Source organism: Lipotes vexillifer, unplaced genomic scaffold (assembly GCF_000442215.2).
Source record: "Lipotes vexillifer unplaced genomic scaffold, Lipotes_vexillifer_v1.1 scaffold712, whole genome shotgun sequence".
NCBI classification, from domain to species: Eukaryota; Metazoa; Chordata; class Mammalia; order Artiodactyla; family Lipotidae; genus Lipotes; species Lipotes vexillifer.
Window position 1 is genome coordinate 408,982 of NW_006775660.1, and position 22,249 is coordinate 431,230.

At 36.1% G+C, this 22,249-nt stretch overlaps 1 protein-coding gene across 4 annotated transcripts in view; it reads left to right on the top strand.

The window, feature by feature from the left end:
• Nucleotides 1–22,249, top strand: part of PTPN12 (protein tyrosine phosphatase non-receptor type 12) — a 93,378-nt gene that overhangs the window by 16,398 nt on the left and 54,731 nt on the right. For 3 of the 4 annotated variants that reach the window (XM_007450085.1, XM_007450086.1, XM_007450087.1), the window contains exon 2: nucleotides 15,536–15,644. In XM_007450085.1, the coding sequence (XP_007450147.1) occupies nucleotides 15,536–15,644 (109 nt within the window). Of the gene's footprint in view, nucleotides 1–15,534; nucleotides 15,645–22,249 lie in introns of those variants that run through there. The other variant, XM_007450088.1, reaches the window with a different exon arrangement.

Below are 22,249 nucleotides of genomic sequence, written 5' to 3' on the forward strand. Positions count from 1 at the left end.
AGTTGCGGCACGCAGGCATAGTTGCTCCGCAGCACGTGGGATCTTCCTGGACCAGGGATCAAACCTGTGTCCCCTGCATTGGCAGGTGGATTCTTAACTGCTGCGCCACCAGGGAAGTCCCTCTACTTTTTTGGGGGGGGCAGCTGTTTTATTGGTAAACGTACATAACGAAAGTCAACGTTTTAACCGTTTTTACGTGTACAGTTCATTGGCATTAAGTACATTCACGTTGTTGTGCAATGAGGATTCTTTTTTTAAAAATTTTTTTAAATGAGGATTCTTGAAAAGGAAAAATCATATACTGTTAGGAGAGTCATGGAATGCTTAATAAGCAAGTGCTTTCAAAATGAGCCTAGAAGGATAGGTGAATTTTGGTGGAGGGACTTTATAAGTAGAGGGAACCCTATGAGCAAACAAATAAAGGTGGGGATAAAGAAGAGACTTCAGGGAACAGCAGTTAGCATTATTAACTAAATAAGCACAATCAAAAAGAACATTTACATAAATAACTCATATAGTAGGGCTGTTGGTGAATTTATATATTAAGACTTCTAAATAAACAAGGAATTGGTTAAAAATATTATGAATTTTTAGAATAATTGCTAAATCAGTTTTTCAGAGGTAAAAGTAGATTTGGTCTTTGTCATTCATGAAATGTTCTAGCCAACAGAATATTTATAATTTAAATAATAAATTTTATTTGATTATAGGGGATATGCTTTAAAATATTTTACTGCCAGAGATTGCCAGTGTACCCACACTACACATTAAGTATTATTACAGTAGGTTTTGTATGGCTCAGAGAAGTCAAGCTGACAATGAAGTACCAAGTCACCCTAATGGCCTCATCCTGTTAGAAATTAGCTTGTACCTAAGAGTTGTCAGTTCACAAAGCGATGCAGGAGAATACTGCTTTGCCTGAGACTTCACTTTGTAGTCTAAAATGGTAGCTGAATTATAAGAGTTTTTCATTTTATTTTAAAATAAGCAAGTTCAAAAAAGATCCACCATATTTGGGTAAACTTTTGTAATGTAATAGTTGTCTAAAGGAGTCAGTTTGCCAGTGTAAAGAGACTGGTGAAACATTTAGGGACAAAGCCAGTCTGAATTAGAGTGTTTTTTCTCCTGACTTGTATTTAAAGCACAAATATTGTAATAATAAAGCTCAAATTTGACCTCATAAAAATGAAAGACATCTATAATACAAAAGGTAATGCAAGATAAGCAATAGATTGAGATAAAACATTTTAACCACATTAAACAGTTGGAGGATTATTGTCTAAAATATATGAGTAGCTTCTATATATAACACTCCAATAGGAAAATTAACAAATGCTAAGAAAATTAACAGAAGAAAAATGCAAATAATTATTTAAACATGGGGGAAAAGTCACCAACCTATTCAGTAATCAGAAATACAAATTAATTAATGTTAACTTTTGAGGGGTCTATCAGATTCCACCAAATTTGGTGAAATTCAAAAATTGATAATCATGGCAATTCAGAAATTGATAATAGCAAATGTTGGCAAGGATAGAGAAAAACTAGTATTCTGGATCTGTTAATAGGAAGGTAAACTGGTAAGGCCTTTTTTGGAAAGCAGTTTGGCCACTTCTAATAGAATTGATCATGTGTATACTCTTTGACCCGTCATGTCAACTTCTAGGAATCTTTTCTTTAAAATATTTGCATATGTGTGTAAAATAGTATGTCCAAGTATATTAGTTTCAGCAATTTTTTGTGAAACAATGTATAAAATATCTATTAATAAAGAGGCTTAACATGGTTGGTTACTTCAAAGGGGAGGGATATGGAGGAGAGGTGATTACTTTTTCATTTATAATTGTGTGCAGAAAAAGTTAACATAACAAGCCTGTGACTGCTATCCTCAGAAAGGCCTACTTGCAAGATTGGCCCTTGGCTGGGGTCTGGGAACTTGGACTTTTGGGAGGGTTCCCATCATTCCATGATAAGAATGGCTCCCTTTGCCTTTACTGTACAAATATAGTTTTTGTTAAACACCTACTTTCCTTATGGAAATCTGAGAATTTGGTTCCTGCTAAGACAGAGAGTACCTGTATGACCAGCCACTAATAAAAACTCTGGCTACTGAGTCTCTAATGAGCTTCCCTGGTAGACGGCATTTCACCAATGCTGTCACAACTCATTGCTGGAGTAATTCAGTGGGTCCTGTTTGACTCCATTAGCGGGGGACTCTTGAAACCGTGTGCCTAGTTTCTTCTGGACTTTGCCTCATGCTCCTTTCCCTTTGCTGCTTTTGCTTTGTATACTTCAGGTGTAATAAATCATAGCTGTGAATATGATGGTAGAGATAGTCCTGTGAGTCGTCCTCATGTATCACTGAACCTGCGGGTGGTCTTAGGAACCCACAGCACAACTTGACATTATGGTTTGAATGTTTTAGCATCTGCATGCATTGCTTGTATAAATTTTAAACTGTTAAATTTAATATATTACACATTTAAATTATATGTATGTATGTGTATACATAGGCACACATATATACCTCATCTCTAAGAATATGTTGATGGCTTTTTATATGTGTGTATTAGCGCCCATATATTCTGTACATTTTCCCCCTGGTGATAAAAGATTGAAGACTTTCCTTGGTGACATTATAGGTAATATAATAAAGAAGCAAATCAAAAACAAAGTGTCTTCAGGTATGTTATTTAGGACAAGGGGCTTATTACTTTAAATAAATTATTTAAAATTACACTTCATTTTTTATCAGTTTCATATGTCAGTATGATGGTAAACCACAAAGATCAAATTTCAAGTAGCATTTTAAATGTATACTCTCCAGTTATACAAACTCTATTATCTCAGCTTATTGAACTGAGTAAGTTATAAATGTGATAGTAGGGTGCCAATTCATTGACTATGTGATGCTCTGAATATGGTATCAGTGCCCATTTTGTTTAAAAGACTTTCCATGCTTTACTGAATGTGTGATACATGGAAGATACTAGGTATTGTGGAGGAATAAAGAAAAATATAAAAGATTATCTCTGGAAGACAGAAAATTATTATCTTGGGTGGCAGCAGTGGTTGTAGTGATGGGATAAAACCTGTAAACAAATGATGGATAGAAGAAGCGGGAATGATAAATACTATATGACCAAGATCTACTTTTGGAATATATGCTACCTGAGGGCAATATATTGTTCACCACTATATCTGTACCACCTAAAAGAATACCTGACACATAGAGTAGGTTAGGAAAAATGATATAAGACCAGTCATCCTCATGAAGGTGATAATTGAATCTTACTTTTTCCTTTTATTATAGGTGTCCAGATCCAGTATGTCAGCAAGCTGAGAAAGTAGGTTTTATTTGAAAATCATAACAGTTAATTCATGAGTTGAGCAGAGCTATCTAATGTCATATGAATATTGTGTGGCTTGGTAATCTGAGACACTGTAATGGCACTTAGCAACAACTAGGTGGTTCCTCTTCCTTTAGTGGTTAGGGCAAACAACTATATAGGTAGAGATATTCTAAGACAAAAATCATGCCCTTGGTAGCTTGGGGTAGGAAGTTATGTGCAAGATTTCTTGCAGAAATCTTGATAATTATATGTAGGTAGATCCTAGTTTTTATCATGATTGAAGTTTGGCTTTTTGTTTGATTTTTGTATGTTATATGAAAGAGGAGTACTGTTTATCGTTATTACAAAGAGATATTCGAAGACAAAATCATTCCCTTGGTAACTTGGGGTGCACATAACTTCACAGTAGTGTGATCTGGCCTTTTCCGGACCAAGTCTAATATAATGCCAGAATGAAATACTTTTTGCAGGAAATTATCACTATCTAATTTCAGAACTTTTTCATCACTGTGAAAAGAAACCCCATACCCATTACCAGTCACACCTCACTCCCTTTCACCCCAGCACCCTGGAAACCAGTTTCTGACTATAAATTTGCCTATTCTGGACATTTCATATAAATGGAATCATATAATATATGTTTTTTGTATCTTCTTTCACTTAGCATAACGTTTTCAACATTTATCAGCTGAGCATGTATCAGCACTTTATTCCTTTTTGTGGCCAAATAATATTCTATTGTATGACTAGACTACATTTTGTTTATTAATTCATCAGTGGATGGACATTTGGGTTGTTTCCACTTTTTGGCTTTTATGAACAGTGTTACTGTGAGCACTTGTGTACACGTTTTTGTGTGGACATACGTTTTTAGTGCTCTTGGGTATATTTACCTAGGAGTGGAATTGCTGGGTCATACGGTAACTCTATATTTAACCTTTTGATAGTTGCCAAACTGTGTCTCTGTTAAGAATTTAAACCTTAATTTTACAAACAAAAGTTTGCCAGCCTAACTTGACTTTATCTCTACTTGGTCTTCCCTTCTTTTTGAAAAATGAAATGATTATGTGAAAGCACATCTTTTATTATACTTAATTTTTTATCTTTTTAAAAACCTAAATACCTTATATTAAAGTGTTTTTATGCATTGATAGGAAAAATGGGCCCAGCAGATCCCTAAATAGTAATTCCTTATGTGTTACTAGACTTGGGGAGTGGAATGGGAGGTTGCAAAAATATGGCTTGTAAAGTTAAGTCTGGTTTGCCACGTAATTTTCAAGCTTTCGAATAAATAACGGGACATATGTGATCTCTGTGTAGATCCATAATGGAAGGATTAGGGAGAACATCAATGACAATTTATTCTACCATTCTGGAATTTGGCCCATAATTTATTTTGTCTAATGCAGCCTAAAATAGACTTGGAATATACAGTTGAAAATTGCTTTCTGAATTTTTAAATAGAAACTGTAGCTGGTAATGAACAGTGTGGTCTCCAGTATTGTACTGTGGTATGGCATCAAACCTTAGGGTACACACAAAAAGATTAAAATGCTCTTTAAGAACAAAAAAAAGATAGTATTTGAGTACAAATATATTTTGGTATTTGCTAGTTTCAATAACAAGTCAACTAATCTGAGGCAGGTAATTAAAATATTTCCTTAAATTCCTCATCTGTTAATAAATCTTATATGGTCATCTCAGTCTTTACATATTTTTATTATTATTTTTTTTTGCGGTACGCGGGCCTCTCACTGTTGTGGCCTCTCCCGTTGCGGAGTACAGGCTCTGGACGCGCAGGCTCAGTGGCCATGGTTCACGGCCCCAGCTGCTCTGCGGCATGTGGGATCTTCCCGGACCGGGGCACGAACCCGTGTCCCCTGCATCAGCAGGGGGACTCTCAACCACTGCGCCACCAGGGAAGCCCCTCCGTCTTTACATATTTAAAGGCATGCTCTGTGCTAGATGTTGGGTATGGTGCTTTATGCACATGGTTTAATAAACATAAATGCATTTTTTTCTGTCTCTACTCCTTGACATACATTAATTAATTATTTATTTATTATACTATTTTGTTATGCTCACCAAATTTTCTCTTTTTCCTCAGTTATTCAGAGGGTTTCTTTGGGACTTCCCTGGCAGTCTAGCAGTTTGAATATGGAACTGGAGGGATTTCCCTGGCAGTCCAGTGGTTAAGACTCTGTGCTTCCGATGCAGGGGGTACGGGTTTGATCCCTGGTCGGGGAACTAAAATCCCACATGCCCCACAGCATGGCAAAAGCAAACAAACCAACAACAACAAAGCGTTTCTTAAATCTTTTTGTTTTTAATTGAAAAGACAATATAATTAAAGGAAAGAAAATTAAGTTACCTATCATCCTATACTTAAAACAACTATCTTTCTTCATTGGCAGTGGGACTAAAAAGTTAAGGGACAGGTTTGGGAGATGTTTATTGAGGTGGACTCACCAGAACTTGAAACTGACTGGATGTGCGAGGAAGCAAGTGGACATATAAGGGGGAAGAGTCCAAAACTACTAGGAGGTTTTTAAGTCTGAATGGTTAAGGAGGGCAGAGGTGCCATGGAAATAAAAAGGGACATAGAAGCAGGTGAATTTCTTTATATCTAGTTAGGTTTGAGTTGTTGTTGTGGATGTTCCGTAAGCAGTTTGAATATGGAACTGGAGGGATTTCCCTGGCAGTCCAGTGGCTAAGACTTTGCCTTCCAATGCAGGGGCGGGGTGCAGGTTCAATCCCTGGTCGGGGAGCTAGGAACTCACATACCGCGCGGCCACAAAACATAAAACAGAAGCAGGGACTTCCCTGGTGGCGCAGTGGTTAAGAATCCGCTTGCCAACGCAGGTGACACGGGTTCGAGCCCTGGTCCGGGAAGATCCCACATGCTGCAGAGCAACTAAGCCCGTGCACCACAACTACTGAGCCTGCACTCTAGAGCCCGCGAGCCACAACTACTGAGCCCGCGCCCCTAGAGCCTGTGTTCTGCAACAAGAGAAGCCACTGCAATGAGAAGCACGCGCAGTGCAATGAAGAGTAGCCCCTTCTCGTTGCAACTAGAGAAAGCTCGCCTGCAGCAACCAAGACCCTGCACAGCCAAAAATAAATATAAACTAATAAAAAAATCTTAAAAAAATATGGAACTGGAACTGGGGAGAAAAGTCAGCAGAAATACAGATTTGGGGATCGTCGTAAATTTAATAGTTAAAGGCATGGTAGGCAGGAGATAAATTTGATAAAAGACAAAATCTGAGCAGAGAATAGTTCAAGAGAGAACACATGCTTTAAGGGGCTGGATGCAAAGGACCAGAAAGGGTTAGAGGAGAATCAAGAGACACTTGTTTCATGAAATTGAAGAAAGGAGTTTTAAAAGGAGGTCATCATCTGTTAAATACTTTATAGGAATTGAGGCTTTTGGTTTTGATGCCTTTAGGAGATTATTGGTGACTTCATGAAAGTAGTTTTCAGTGTAAGTGGTAGAGGGAAGAGTGAAATTTTCAGGGGGTTCAGGACTTAATGGTTCCCCAGGAAGTATAGGTTTCTCTTTAAAAGTTTGGTCTGTTGATCACAGCTTTGTGGCAGTCTGGCCTAGCAAAAAATAATTTATTTCCATAGAGTAGTAGATACGAATTGAGCTTTCTTAAACTGCAAAGGTGACTCTTCCTGTGCTACATTTTTGCAAAGATGAAAATGTGAATTCTGCATCCATGCTATTAATTTGAGGGGTCTTCTTTGTTTTATTTTTTAGTTGGACAGTCGATGTTATTGTAACTTAATGTGTTAAACCTGGGACTCAATATTCTCTAGCTCATTGTATGTTTATATTATATATTTTGGAATAATGAGATTAGTGACGGATTGCTTTGTAATACTTTGAGAGTCTGGGCTCGGCAGAGTATTCCTCAGTGGAGACTAAAGGGTAAAGAGCACTATAGTGATCTTGTTTCCTTAAATCAAGACACATAACTAGATAAAGGGAGGCATAGCCAGAAGCTATAGTATTAATACCCAGGTTTTGGAATTTTTGAGCAATTTGCTGTGGGGACAGTGGGACAAAATATTTGAAGTTGGGATTGACCTGGAAAATGTGGAACCAGTGGTTACATGAGTTAAATAGTTAGAGGGACATGAGATAAAGGATGATGAAACAGATAAAAGAGTTGAAGGCTTTGTGAGTAGAAACAAAATGAATAAACCTGGGAATACTGTTTTTTTTTTTTTCCCATTTGCTGTATTAACAAAACAATTGTATTGTCCTCTTAGTTCAAATAGGATTCCACTTTTTTTCCATAAAAAATATGGCCCAGAGGTAGGGAGGGGATAAACTTGGATTATATCATCCTAATATTTTGATCTTGAGAAAGTACTGTATTTTCTTTTCAAACCAGAGAACAGGAGCCTTTCCTTTAAGAAAAGGAAACCATTTGCTTGTTGTCTAGGGTGTGCAAAAAATGATTATAGTCTTGCTGTGAAATTTTTTTATTACCGTTTTTCTTAAAAACTTATGTTTTGCCATATTCATTGTTTTAAAATATAAAGTCTGTAGTACAAAGTTTTATTTAAAAATGAATTCTCAAAATGAAGATCCATTGCTTCATCTATTCAGGGAGGATTATAAAGCTACTATGTTGAGGAGATCTCCTTTGCTGTTATTTGATGGAACTAGGAATTGAACCCCAACTTCTCTGACTCAAAGGTGTCTCATTGTGAAGTGGTACTGAAATTTAAGGAGTGAGAGAAAATCGTTTCCTAAGTTTACTGGTCAATTCTGATTTGCATCTGTTTCTTCTGAACATAACCACCTGAGAAAACCTAAAGAGTATATTGACTTGCTGCAGTTTGTCACAGGTTATGCTTGTAGTAGCTGGTATTAATAGAATAAGAAGATATGGTCTGCATCTTCAGGGAACTCATGTTCTCTCAGGGATGGTATATGTGCACATATAAATAATTATTGTACATTGGGAGATGTCCTAGATGAGAGGTGTATAGCAAGTGCTGTGGGTAGAGATGAGGAAGCAGTATGGGAGGAAGTGGAAGATGGGATTGGGTGCCAGGACTATTCTCAGGGAATGTTTCAGCAAGATAATATCAGTACTGAGCTAGAAAGAAGTGAGGAGTTTGCTTGGTAGACTACTAGGAAAATAACTGAAGCATCGAAATCAGGATGATCAAAGAGTAAAAATCATTACTCTTATTAATACCCAAAGACTGGTAAGATTGGCCCCTGTTTACTTCAAAGTATGTCCTTTTAGTATCAGCCCTGACATAGCTTTTTTCTTTTTGGTTTTGCGGTACGCGGGCCTCTCACTGTTGTGGCTTCTCCCGTTGCGGAGCACAGGCTCTGGACGCGCAGGCCCAGCGGCCATGGCTCACGGGCCCAGCTGCTCCGCGGCATGTGGGATCTTCTCCAACCCCGACCGGGGCACGAACCCGTGTCCCCTGCATCGGCAGGCGGACTCTCAACCACTGCGCCACCAGGGAAGCCCCTGACTTAGCTTTATTGAGAAGGCATAGCTATGCATTTCTGAAGAAGAATGGCAGTCTGTCATGCAGCAGTAGGTAAAGCGTGAGCAAAGATAGGAAGATGAATTTTGAAAGGCAGAGTTTCATATTTTGCACCTAAAGGTAAACGTTGCAGTTGTGTAGCTGAAAGACCCGGTAGTTATTTTAGTTGCTTTCAACAGTTATTATTAGAGGCATACATATTTTTATATAAATATATTTGTAAAGATTTAAGAACAGCCAGTTAAGTTAGAGATAGTATATGTTTAGTGGAAATGATACTCTGATTTTACTACTTGTTGCTGTTACTTTATATCTGAGGTTTAAAAAAAATTTATTTTGTCTTAGTAATCATCCACCTTGTGTGGTTGGATTAGCTCAGTAGTATTACGATTGAGGGGCTTTTGTGACTGATGGCATTAACATTTCAGGCATAAAACCAGATGAATTTTTTCATTTAACAGTTATTACTGTGTGCCAACTATGTGCCAAACGCCCTGCCTTTTAAAATTCAGATGGATTTTCCAGTATTTGCCTCAGAAATATTTCAGAGCAATGGCAAAAGCAGTACTATATAGGTACTCACATATTTTGCTACAGTGTAACTCTAAAGCTTGAAGTAATTCCATTTTACTTCACTTTAAGGTAATGTTGTTTGGATTTGTATAGTGTGTGCATATTTACTAAAATTAGTGTCTTATGAAGCTGTTTTTTAAGTGTTAATGACATTCAGGAATTTGGGGCAGCAGTGTGTGGCCTAGTAACAGAGTACGAGAAGGCTTGAGCTCCAATATTTATTTATAGGCCATCTTATACAAAAAGAATTTGAGTTAGCTTAATTTTACTTTAGCTCTACTACTTTTCTGTCCATTTGTTTTCTTAATTGTCCTGATTGAAAATCCAGCCAACAAGTAAATTTAACACCTGTTTCTGTCTACATTTATTCTGAATTTTAAGTCTGTTTGGTGAGTATGAAGAGAATTAGATAAGTTTTAGCGGTGGAGCTAACACAGCTTGGTGATGGATTGACTGGATGTTGGGGGTGAGGGGAGGCGGAGGTAGGAATCATGATGATTCCCAGCTTTGAGGCTTGAGCAGCTATTGAATGGTGGTGCTCTTTGGACATGGTTGTGATACCTGTGAGACACCCAGTGGACAATTGAGTAGACAGTTCGCTCTTTCACTGGAGAGATTCAACAAGTGTCACAAACACATTGTCACTAGCTTTGGTCCTTAGATAAACAAGGGAACTGTTCTACCCTTTTAAAGAACCAAATCTTGACACACAACTGGATACCTTAAAGAGGATAGTCATATTGCATGTGAATGCATATTGCAATATGCATATTGCATATTGCATGAGAATCAGTTATTGATTTAGGATTGGGGAATAAAACTTCTGTGTTTTTAAGAAGTAAAGAGAAAGTAATCTGTTTGGAACTTGAAAACAGTGAATATTAAACTCCATTTTTGTTTGCATCACAAATTCTAATGTATTAGAGACATCTCTGACTTATCTGAGAAGGCTAATTAAACAATTCTTGAAATCACCCATTTTAATGTGGTTTGCATTGCACTAGCTATAAAGTAAAATAAGATAGTCCAGTCTCTCAGTTTTATAGTCTAATGGGTGACACATTAGACTGTAAATACTTTTCAGAAGTGGTAATAAAACATTATTATTGACTGCTAAGTGCTGGGAACTGGGAGCAATGAGGAAGGGAGTGTTCAAGAAAGACTTAGGGGCTTCCCTGGTGGCACAGTCGTTAAGAATCTGCCTGCCAATGCAGGGGACACGGGTTCGAGCCCTGGTCCGGGAAGATCCCACATGCCTCAGAGCAGCTAAGCCCGTGCGCCACAACTACTAAAGCCCGCGTCCCTAGAGCCCGTGCTTCGCACTGCAATGAGAAGCCCGCGCACCGCAACAAAGACCCCCAAATAGATAAATTTATTTTTAAAAAAAAGAAAGTCTTCAGAAAGGAAATAACACTCTAGCCAGAGTCCTCCTATTAACTCACCAGCAAGAGGAAAAATTGTAGAACTGTGATGATGAGGGTTGGAGGGGTGCTTCTGCTGGTGGTGGTAAATAATTCTATATGGCTGAAGCGTCATACTCTAAGAGAGTGTTATAAAAAGAAGAAGCTGGGAAATCAGACAGGCAGCTTTCAAAATATGTTAAAATGAAAGGATTTGGTAATTTATCTAGGAGGTGATAGACCCATTGGAGGGTTTTTAAGCGTGGGACAAAATAAAATAATCAGGCTTGCTTTTTAGAATAGACACTGAGATAAGAATGGAATTATATGAGTTTATTATGTGACTTTCTCAAGACTTTTAAGGGTAGTTGAAAATGTCTTTCTTAAAGGTTTTTTGTTTGTTTGCTTAGTTAAAAAAAGAAAGCGCCACACATGATAAGGGGTGTCAATAGTACCTATAAGTTGATGTAAATATACCATTTAGCTATATTTTTGCCAGTTAGGACAGTAAACGATTCAAAATATTTTCTTGCTTTAGTGTAATTATATGTAGCTTAATAAATGATTTAATTAGTGTTTAGTTCAGTGCTGTTCTCATACAAACTGTCACGTAGCACTGTAGTTACAAATAATGTTCCTTAGTATATTATGGCATGTTTCTCAATTTCATATTGACAACTTCACTACAGACAATGGAAATGGTGGTCAGAAGTTAAAATGAAATGATATGTGTAGGTACTTTCCATTTCATATAGTTAAATGAACTTTGGTGGTGCTATGTCTCCTCCCAATTACTATTGGGACATTAAATTTGGCGTGGTATTCAAAGAACAAAACCGTCTTCTTTCGTTTAGGCCAGCATTCAAATCTTATTCTAAGATTAACTTATTTAACATATATTTAACATATAAGCATTAAATATTCTCCAGGGATGCAGGGCATTACACATTTTAATCTGACAATAATCTTGTACTCATAGAGTTTAGAGTTTAGTAGAGGAAATAAGATGTATTCTCTCTTTTTTTTTTTTTTTTTTTTTGCGGTAGGCGGGCCTACTCACTGTTGTGGCCTCTCCCGCTGCGGAGCACAGGCTCCGGACGCGCAGGCTCAGCGGCCATGGCTCACGGGCCCAGTCGCTCCACGGCATGTGGGATCTTCCCAGACCGGGGCACGAACCCGTGTCCCCTGCATCGGCAGGCGGACTCTCAACCACTGCGCCACCAGGGAAGCCGCTTCAAAACCTTTTAATTCTTTCATTTAAGTACTTTTGTTTATAGGTGGTGTGGTTTTTTTGCTCCCACTTGCTGCTGAACAGTGATCTCCTCCCCATCCCTTTGTTTTTGCTACTTGATAATTACATTTTTCCTTCTTCATCCCTAATCCGTGCTCCTCCTTCCCAAGAAAAATCCCTAATCACTTTTCAGAAATTGTCAATGCTGCCAATCTGTACATAAGATCCAGAGGAATCTAAGAATTGTTGAAAATCAACATCCATTCCCCCCATGCAGTCGATCACGATACTCCTTCCTCTTGAACATACCTTATACCAGCGGTTCTTACGCACAGATCCCAGACAGCAGCCGCAGCATCACCTGGAAACTCATTAAATACAAATTCCCAGGCTGCATCCCAGACCTACCGAATCAGAAACTCTGAGGGTGGGGCTCTGCAATCCTTTTAACAAGCCCTCCAGGTGATTCTGAAGCATGCGCAAATTTGACAATATGAATGAAGCATGCTTTAAAATACTCAACACTCCCAAGCAAACAAATTGGCCTAGAATATGTGACTCCTTTTGATCTCTGATCTAAGAAAGGTTTTATTTAAAGAAAGAAATCTGTAGTAGCAAATAACATTTAAAGAGTTTCAGTAATTACTCAATAGTAATAGTTAACATTTATTGAGCCCATTTTTTCATGCCAGGCTTTTTGGTGAGAGTAGTAGGTATTATCCTCAGATCACAGAGGATGAGACACAGGTTAAATTAATTCATTGTCTTATAGCCAGAGAGTGTCAGATCAAGAATTTTAATTCAAGCAACTAACTATAAAGCTGATCTTTTTGTTAGGAAACAAGTTCCTGTTTGAGGATATCTTTTTAATACAGTTGGGTAGAATTTTTTTGATGCCAATTTTTTTAAAAGTACGAAACAGTTTTTATGTTTAATAGGCCACCGTTGTTTTATTTATACTACATCAAAGATTAGTATCTCTAAGGGGTATGAAAATTTCTAAGTACACTACTTATGTAGACTTATTTTAATAGAACATTCTTCATTGGAACCGTGACAGTAGAAGGCATTCCATGCTGTGCTAGTCTTTAAGAAAACTGAATGTATAAAAATTCAAACTCAAATTAGATATTTATTTTTACACAGAAGTGTTCTTAAGTTTCATTATATGAGTAATGAGAAGTCATTTTCTATAAAAACTTTGTTTTGCACATTTCTCAATAACATAATTTATCTTGTAAAAGAAGAAATGCTTGGAGTGATTGCAGCAGGTATTCCAGAAGTGCATTTACATTTTATAATTAAATTCATCCCCTCTTCCCTTTGCTTTGTAGTTTTTTTATATGTGTGTATGTGTGTGTGTTTTTTTTTTCAGTGACAGTTACCTAAGTTATATCCCTTTCCCCCTGTGTTTCCGCAACTGTTTGGATTGATATCCTTCTGTTAGTCACATTCACATAGAATATTTTGTAATACATTAAGGTACTGTATTTAAAAATGAAAATCTTTGAGCAGAGAAAACGCAAAAATTCTGATTAAATATGTGAGATATATATGTTAATAACTGGGAAGATCTTTGTTAATGTGGAATAATGAAATTATGAATAATCTTTTCTTTTACTTTTTTTTAACATTTTATTTTTGAATAGGTAATGCATTCTTGTAATCCAAAAAGTATGAAAGGACGTGTAGTAATGTTTCCTTCCCATCCATTTCCTACAGCAACTCATTCTCTTCCCCATAGACAACAACTTTTGTTAATAGTTTTGGAGATGTTTTATGCACATGTACAAGCACATACAAATGTATTTTTTTCTTTTTAACACCAATAGTTATATATACACTATTGTGTTCTCTGCTTTTTTACACTTAATATATATTTTTGAGATCTTTCCATATCACAGTATATCAAGAGCTTCCTCATTTGTTTTCAACATATGTCATATTTGATTGTATAAATGAAACATCTTTTTAGCCAGTCCTCTATTAATAGTCTTTTCCAATTTTTGCAGTCTTTTGCTGTTATAAACAATTCTGCAATAAATAACTGTGTGTGTACATTATTTCATGAGTGTGTGCCATTTACCTAGAGAACAAATTTGTAGAGGTGCAGTTCCTAGGTTAAAGGGTTATGTGTATTTGTAGTTGACAAATTACCCTCCTTAGGGGTTGTGCTGATGTTCTTTTCTACCAGTATTACATCAAAGTTCTGGTTTTCCCACACCCTCACGAACAGCACATTTACTTTTTAAATACAATTTTTACCCCCAGTACACCTACATTCTTTGAGAACTTTATTACTACAGGAAATAACATCATAAATGTGGAGAATTTTGCTTTGGCATTGTGCCAGTGCAGAACAAGATTCTAGTTAAGTCTTTTTATCTTAAAAATGAATATTCCTGCTTTAGATCTCTAAGATTGTGATGATAAAGTTCAGTAGTTTTTCAGAGAAAACAGAAAGCTTACTATTCTATGTGTAAGGGTCTATTTTAAGATTATTTCAAGTGTTATGTCAATACAAGAATAAGTTAAGGATCTTGAATTAAAGTTCTATCTGTGATTTTTAAAAAATATAGACATAATATTCTTAGTTGCTTAATTATTAGCATCACGAGGAACAAAAATAAAATGGTGAAAAAGTTAAAACATTACCAGATTTCTTTTTCATTTGTATTTAATAATTTTGTGGAATAAACTAGAATGCCTTCAATATGTCTTTAAGCCTGGAAGAAAGCAGGCTCCTTTGAAATTAAATTTCAGCAATGTAGTTGAGTAGTGAATTTAAACAATTCACAATGCTGACTTTCAGTGCTTCTGAAAGCAGGAAGTGTATTACTGACATGCAGAAATATTCCAGCCCAAAGAACATCCCTACCGCCATATGTGGTAAGAATTTGTCACTAACTCACAAACCACTTCTGTAATGCAGTGAATAAGCAGAATTGGTCTTTGTTAGACATTTCCAATTCAATATCAAAGAACTTTGTTTTGCAGTGTCTTATAAGTAATGATTAGCTTATGCCTTGGAAGGACGCTTGCACATCATGGGTGCTCAAGGTTTATTGGGAGAAGAAGTAAAGAAACTTGTACATAATCTTTTAGGCATGATTTTCAAACTTGCTTTTTGAGACCCTGAGTTAAATATTCTGATTCAGTGTATTAATGATTTATTTAAATAAAATTACTTTTATTCTAGTGTCCCCCCCTTTTTGTTTTTTATTACTGTTTGGAGTATTAATCTTATGTTTGCAATTATGCTAAAAATGAAATAATCTTAGGGTTAATTATAAAGGGGTAGGGAGATATTGTGAAACTACAAAAACAAGAAAATGAGTTGGGAGGAATCACGGTTAGCAAAATTCAATGAAGAGCTATTTATCATTACAATTTTCATTAAAATTTTGAAATACTAATGTTTTTCTGAACTTGAATTTTCTTTTTTTCATTTTAAGCGACTAAGAAGATTGTCAACGAAGTATAGAACAGAAAAGATTTATCCTACAGCCACTGGAGAAAAAGAAGAAAATGTTAAAAAGAACAGATATAAGGACATACTGCCGTGTAAGTTTGAAATGCCATTAATGGAACAAATGGAAATGCTAATTAGCAGTTTTATAGCCTAAACTAGCTTTATTCTAAATAAATAAATGATAATAATTTGTGATTGTGCTTGCCTTTCCTTCTGATAATAGTTTTGTTGTTGTAGTTGTTTTATTGTTTAATTTTTCTTTAAGCATCACAATTACTCTGATACTCACTTTTAAATTCTGAAAAATCCAAGTAAAAATACCTTTTGTGGACTTCCTGTTCAAAGAAGTTATTTTGTTAAAATAAAATAATACAGACATAATAAGTATAATTGAATACATTTTGTAAAATGCTAAAAATATTAACTCTTACCTATTGTCTATTAACAATAAGAACCTTAATTGATTAATTAGGCATTAAAAATGAACCATAAGATGATTCATGCCTGTGTGTCTGCTGTTCTCAGTAGTCTAAATATGATCTCTGAGGGTATCTCTGAGGGCATGCCTAAGACTGATAACATAATTAACGATAACATAATTATATTCTTAAATAGCATAGTTTTCTAGCAAAATACCTTTACCTCTAAAAGCATGCATACATAAGGTTCCCCATTTTATAAAGTAAAAATTTATATCATACCTGCTATCTTTTAAAGCTACCAGTAGTCTTTCTCTTTTCCTTCAAGTATCTTGAAATATATAGATTCCATGACACCATTCCCTCAACTCTCCATTCATCCTTTTTTCCCTAGCTTTACTGAGGTACAATTGACAAAATGTCATTCATTCCTAAAGCTTCTTCTTCTAAAATGTCCTTGATAAATTTCCCAATGACTTTAATTGCCATATTTGGTCGTCTTTTTTTAGTGCTTATTTTCTGTTAACTATTTTGATGTCATTGACCAGTCCCTATTTCTGAAATTTTCTTCTTCCTTAATATCCCTTTTTCAAATTGCCTCCTCTCTCTCTTGTCTCCTTCCCTTTCTTTCTTACTGTCTTCTTTTTTTTTTTGGTACGTGGGGCTCTCGCTGCTGTGGCCTCTCCTGCTGCGGAGCACAGGCTCCGGACGCGCAGGCTCAGTGGCCATGGCTCACGGGCCCAGCCGCTCCACGGCATATGGGATCCTCCCGGACCGGGGCACGAACCCGTGTCCCCTGCATCGGCAGGCGGACTCTCAACCACTGTGCCACCACGGAAGCACTTACTGTCTTCTTTGCATAAACTTAATCCTTCATCTTTCTATTGTTGTTCAGCTTTACTCTCAGCTGTGGGATCTGTGAGTGGCTGGTAGTAGCAAAAGTTTTACAAAGTGGCAGCATAGTATAATGGTGAAGAGTTCTGACTCTGCAAGTTCATATCCTGGTTCTGTCACTTGCTATCTATGACTTTGGACTCATCCTCTCTGCGCAAAAAACAAAAACACTAATTTGAAGAGATACAAGCACCCCAATATTCATAGCAGCGTTATTTATAATTGCCAAGATATAGAAGCAACCTAAGTGTCCATCAACAGATGAATGGATAAAGAGGTATTTTAAATATAGATATAGTGGAATACTACTGAACTATGAAAAAGAAGGAAATTTTGCCATTTGCAGCGACATGGATGGACTTGGAGGGCGTTATGCTAAGTGAAATAAGTCAGACAAAGACAAATACTGTATGATATCACTTATATGTAGAATTAAAAAAAATACAGAAAACTAGTGAATCTAACAGAAAAGAAGCAGGCTCACAGATACAGTGAACAAACTAGTGGCTACGGGGAGTGGGAGTGGCAATATGGGGGCAGGGGTGGGAAGGATAAACTATTGGTGTACGATATGCTCAAGGATGTATTATACAACATGGGGAATATAGCCAATATTTTGTAATAACTATAAATGGAAAGCAATCTTTAAAAAAAAGTTTATAGAGTTGTACAGTCATCAACACAATACAGTTTTAGAATATTTCCTTCACGCCAAAAAGGTTACTTATGCCAGTTTGTAATCTTCAGCCCTAGGCAACCACTAATCTGCTTTCCATCTCTAGATTTTCCTTTCCTGGAAATCTCATATAAATGTAATCATACAATATGTAGTCTTTTGTGTCTGGCTTTTTGCACTTAGCATGTTTTTGAGATTCATCCATGTTGTATAATATATTAGTACGTAGTTCATTCCTTTTTAATTGTTCACTAGTATTCCATTGTATGGCTATCACATTTTGTTTATCCATTCAGTAGTTGAGGAACATTATAAATAATGCTGCTATGAACATTTCTAGGTAAATCTTTGTATGGACATATGGTTTTATTTTTCTTGGGTAGATACTTAGGAATTGAATTTCTGGGTCTATGGAAGCTTATATTTATTTTTTTAAATTATTTTTTGAAATTAATTAATTAATTTTATTTGGTTGCTCTGGGTCTATTTGGTCTTAGTTGCAGCTCGCTGGCTCCTTAGTTATGGCATGCATGTGGGATCTAGTTCCCTGACCAGGGATCGAACCCTGGCCCCCTGCTTTAGGAACACAGGGTCTTAACCACTGCGCCTCCAGGGAAGTCCCAGAAGCTTATGTTTAACATTTTAAGGGACTGTTAAATTGTTTTTCAAAGTAGCTGTGTACCATTTTACACAGTGTATGAGGGTTCTAGTTTTTCTACATCCTTGCTAACACTTGTTATTGACAGTCTAACAGTTATTGACAGGTATCTTTACACATCCACTAGAAGAATAGAGGTATCTCCTTATGGTTCCAATTTGCATTTTCCTAATGACTAATGATGTTGAGCATCTTTTCATGTTCTGTTAGCCACTGTATACTGTCTTTGGTGAACAGTGTCTTCAAATCATTTGTAGTTTTTTAAAATTGATTTTTTATAAAAGTTATAAAAGTTCATAACTTTTATAAAAGTTATAAAGTTTTATAAAGTTGAGTTATAAAAGATTTTTACATACCCTAGATACAAGTATTTTTTCAGATATTACAATTTGCAAATTTTTTCCCCAGTTTATAGCTTGTCTTTTCTTAATGGTGTTTTTTAAAGTGTGCAAGCTTTTAATTTTCATGAAGTTCAGTTTATCAGTTTTATGGATCATGTTTTTGATATTCAATCCAAGAACTCTTTGCCTAATCCAAACTCACAAAGATTTTCTCTTATGTTTTCTCATTTCATTCCTAGAAGTATTATAGTTTTAGCTCCTACATTTAAGTCTATAATTCATTTTGAGTTAATTTTTTTTTTTTTTTTGCGGTACGCGGGCCTCTCACTGTTGTGGCCTCTCCCGTTGCGGAGCACAGGCTCCGGACACGCAGGCTCAGCGGCCATGGCCCACGGGCCCAGCCGCTCCGCGGCACGTGGGATCTCCCCGGACCGGGGCACGAACCCGTGTCCCCTGCATCGGCAGGCGGACTCTCAACCACTGCGCCACCAGGGAAGCCCTTGAGTTAATTTTTAATATGGTGTGAGGTAAGGGTCTAAAATAATCTTTGAGCATGTGCCATTGTTCCAGCACTATTTGTTGAACATTATCCTTCCTCCATTGAATTGCCTTCTTTCCTTTGTTGGAAATCATCTGACTGTAAATGGAAGGGTTTATTTCTGGACCCCTAATTCTATTTTGTTGACTTATTCTTCAGCCAGTATCACACTGTCTTGATCATTATAGCTTTATAGTAAGTTTTAAAAGCAAGAAGTGTTAAGTTTGTGTTCTTATTTTAAAAAAATTGGTTTGGTTCTTCTGAGTCCTTTGTATTTCCATATAAATTGTGAGATAAGCTTGTCAATTTCTGCAAAAAATCCTACTGGAATTTTGATAAGAGTTGTGATGAATCTGTGGATCAATTTAGGGAGAATTGCCATCTTAAACCATATTGACTCTTCCAATCTAAGTGTCCATCAACAGATAAAGAAGGTGTGAAATATATATATAGAATGTCTCTCCATTTATTTAGATCTTTATTTCTCTCAGCAATGTTTTATGGTTTTCAGTGTACAAGTCCTGTATTTCTTTTTAAAAAGTCTTTATGCTATTGTGAATGGAATTATTTTAATTGTACTTTCAAGTTCTTTATTACTAGTATATAGAAATACAATTTACTTTTGCATGTTGATTTTTTTTTTTTTTAATCCACTGACCTCCATTTATTTTAGTATTTAGTTTAGTATTTTTTTGTGAAAACTAGGACTTTTTACATATCAGAATCTTGTCATTTGCAACTAATGACCGTTTTACTACTTCCTTTCCAATCTGAGTGTCTTTTTTGCCTTATTGCTCTGGCTAGAACCTCTAGTATAATGTTAACTTGAAGTGGCAAGAGCAGACATCCTTTCTTTTGATCCATTAAAAGTAATTTCATCACTATTCAGAGATCACTTAGTTTTTTCTCAAGCCATCTTGGAGATTTGGTTTATTTTATGGTAGAACACTGAGGCTAGTCCTATAATTAAGAAAGTTCTGGATACTCTTGTGTCAAGGATGACCTGTGCATTTGTCTGTTGAAAAAGGCTAAAACTGAGTTGGCTAGCCTTTAGAAGTGATGGATCAGGGTGTTCTGCCTATCCCAATATTAATTATGGAGATCCTTTTATTTCTCAGACCTAGGATTTATCAATAGGTGTGTGTTTCCTTGGAGTTGACAATATATATTCTTGTTGTTGCAATAGGTGTTGATGTTTGTTGAAGAAAAAAAATGTTGCTACTTTAAAGAGCCTCTTGTGTAGTGAATATTGGTTTTATCTATTTGGAATTGGGCTCTTGGGAGACTGTAGAGGCAGTCTGCAAAACCATGGAGAAGAATGATTGTTTTCATTTCTTTAATATTCTTTAAATTATTTCTGTTCATGTTTATGCTTAATAACAGCAGCAATGAAGAATATTAAAATATGCATTATGTGTTATACACAGCATAATATTGATTTTTAAATTCTTAATAATGTACTATGATTGGGACTTCCCTCGCAGTCCAGTGGTTAAGACTCCGTGCTCCCAATGCCGGGGGCCCAGGTTCAATTGCTGGGAACCCTGGTTGGAGAACTAAGATCCCACATACCACAACCAAGCGCATGGCAACAAAGACCCAGCGCAGCCTAAATAAATAAATAAATAAATAAATAGGTCGGGGAACTAAGATCCCACATACCACAGTTAAGCCCGCGCCGCAACAAAGACCCAGTGCAGCCTAATAAATAAATAATAAATAAGTAAAAATTTTAAAAATTATGAAAATATATATATACTATGATTCTATAGTATGAAGTAGTGACTACAAAATTTGCCTGTGCTTTAGAGTTTTTAAAAAAGCTGTTTCTTTTTTTAAAATTTTTATTGAAGCATAGTTGATTTACAATGTTGTGTTAATTTTTGCTGTACAGCAAAGTCATTCAGTTATACTTACATATCCTTTTTCATATTCCTTTCCATTATGGCTTATCACAGGATACTGAATACAGTTTCCTGTTCTATACAGTAGGATCTTGTTTATCCATCCTATATGTAATAGTTGGCATCTGCTAATCCCAAACTCCCAATCCTTCTGTCCCCCTGCCACCCTCCCCCTTGGCAACCACAAGTCTGTTACCTATGTCTATGAGTCTGTTTGTTTCTGTTTCATAGATATGTTCATTTGTATCGTATTTTAGGTTCCACATATAAGTGATATCATATGGTATTTGTCTTTCTCTTTCTGACTGACTTTACTTCTTATGAGAATCTCTAGGTCCATCCACGTTGCTGCATGCAAAGGGCATTATTTCATTTTTTTAAAAAGCCATTTCTGTGCCCCATCTTGAACTGACTGAATCAAACTTACTGCAGAATATGCGACTCGGAAATCTTGCATTTTAATTTGCTTTTCCCAGTCCCCAGCTGCTGTATGATTAGCCATAGGTGAAATAAGATTGGCAAAATACTGCTAATTATTGAAGTTGGGTAATGGATAGATGGGGATTCATTATACTATCATATTTTTGTATATGCGTAAAATTTTCCATCACAGAAAATAAAAAAAAATTCCCAGCTTGCATGTAGCAAGCAGCTTGGCAGAAGTCTTGACTGTCATTTGGGAGCCACTGTTCTCATTTGGATTCACAATCCCCAAAACATTTACTAAGGATCCAGTGGTAAACCAACTATTGTACAAAGTCTCTGGTTTGAGATACTTTGAATAGAGGATAACATGCCACATGAATAAGGGTAATTAGGTGGGACCCATCATTGCTGGCAAACATGGTTGAGAGGAAGCTTCGTATAGTTACTTACCTGTCATTGTCCTAACTACTGAATTATTCTATTGTCATTTACCCAAAGCGTAGGATTTTTTATATGTATATTTCTTATCCCAAATGGCCTTTAAAAAAGACATGTAGGATGGAATGAAATAAACAAAGCATTGATAAACATGTAAACATTCTCTTTCCTGGAAACATGGTAAGGAGATACATAATTTTAATTGGAAGCTACTGTGTCTTTCTTATATATCTCTTCCTACAAATTTCCAAAGAAAATTTCACCAAAAATAAATAAATGAAATCAGCAGAACTGGGCCTTTGTACTAATGTATAAAATTCGGGTCATTGGCAAATAAATTAGTTGTTCATTAGTTTTCCTTTTAAAAAGTTTGCTAAGAAGTTTATTTGTATCTGTTACCATT